Source organism: Pundamilia nyererei, unplaced genomic scaffold, assembly GCF_000239375.1.
Source record: "Pundamilia nyererei isolate P.nyererei 1_Seehausen unplaced genomic scaffold, PunNye1.0 scaffold00215, whole genome shotgun sequence".
In the NCBI taxonomy this organism is placed as follows: domain Eukaryota; kingdom Metazoa; phylum Chordata; class Actinopteri; order Cichliformes; family Cichlidae; genus Pundamilia; species Pundamilia nyererei.
In genome coordinates, this window is record NW_005187616.1 from 447,662 (window position 1) to 448,855 (window position 1,194).

General features: G+C 40.4%; 1 protein-coding gene across 1 annotated transcript in view; it reads right to left on the minus strand.

The window, feature by feature from the left end:
• LOC102201192 (folylpolyglutamate synthase, mitochondrial-like) overlaps window positions 1-1,194 on the minus strand; it is a 21,589-nt gene that overhangs the window by 11,754 nt on the left and 8,641 nt on the right. The window contains exons 6-7 of the mRNA XM_005748160.1: window positions 748-825; window positions 513-574 (exon numbers count right to left, since the gene is read on the minus strand). Of these exons, the coding sequence (XP_005748217.1) occupies window positions 513-574; window positions 748-825 (140 nt within the window). The remainder of the gene's footprint in view (window positions 1-512; window positions 575-747; window positions 826-1,194) is intronic.

The following is a 1,194-nucleotide window of genomic DNA, read 5'->3' on the forward strand; positions in this document are numbered from 1 at the left end:
GTCCAAACAGGTACACAGCAACAGAATTCCAAATTACGAAAACTTATAAAGCTCAATTCAAAATGGATGAAGAGAGATTGCGAGGTCAAAAAACCATGTGGCTCCACTCTCCTCTCGCCCAACTTCCTGTTTTTTCTGCACTATCAAAATAAAAGCATACATTTCAAATTAAACTGCATGTAGGCTTCTACAACAGCCTTTAAACATATATAATAATTGTAAAAAATAAAGCTGACTACTTGGATTTTACCTGTCACAGGTTATTTTTAGAACGTAACTCCTGCGATAAACAAGGAGTATGTATCACACACATATTCCTTTCTATCAAAGGTACACACCAGTGTGCACAATCAGAGCCATAGCACCACATGCTAATGTTTATTCACCATGAGCCTGGCAGTGGGCCCATTTTACAAGTGCTCAGTTTGTGCTAGAAACAAAAACTCCCTGTGGCCTGTATTATACTCTTGTATGAGTTTCATTGAAACTCAAGTTTCAATGAAGAATCTCACCTTATGATGTTGGTGCAGTCGTACGCGCCGCCTATACCAACTTCAATCACAGCTAAATCCACCTGAGCAAAGACAAGAGCTGTTTAGATCCAAAGAAAACACCAGGAGTAAATCTGAGCTTTAAACTTCACTGACAAAGGAAACTGCACAGGTGTCTGTATTTAAGGCACATTAATACCACTTAAGTGAGGAATAATTTTTTTTAAGTGTGTTTATTGGCTGTCTCTGGAGTTACCTTCTCTTGGAGGAAGACATGGAAGGCCAAGATGGTGAGGAAGCGGAAATATGCCGGCATCGTCCCTCCGTGGGCATCCTGAGGGGATCGAAGAGAGAAAGACAGACTGCCTGATTACAGCCAAAAGATAAAATAATGAACTTTCTGATCCATAATTCTAATCTTCAAGTCAAGCCAAGAAAGCCTTTGTCACATGCAAGTTGCCCTGCAGCGAAATGGGACCCCACCTCGACCGACCTTATATACACAGCACAGACATCACATGGGGAGACAGGTCGTATTATGGAAAATCTTGGCTATTTAATGCAGTTATTGCACAGAACTAGAGCTGGGCGATAGAACGATAACGATATGTATCGCGATATAACTTTTACTCGATAGAGAAATTAAACTATCGCGATAGACCTTGCCGCTCTTGTCCTCTTAAAAAAAAAAAGGAAAAAAAAG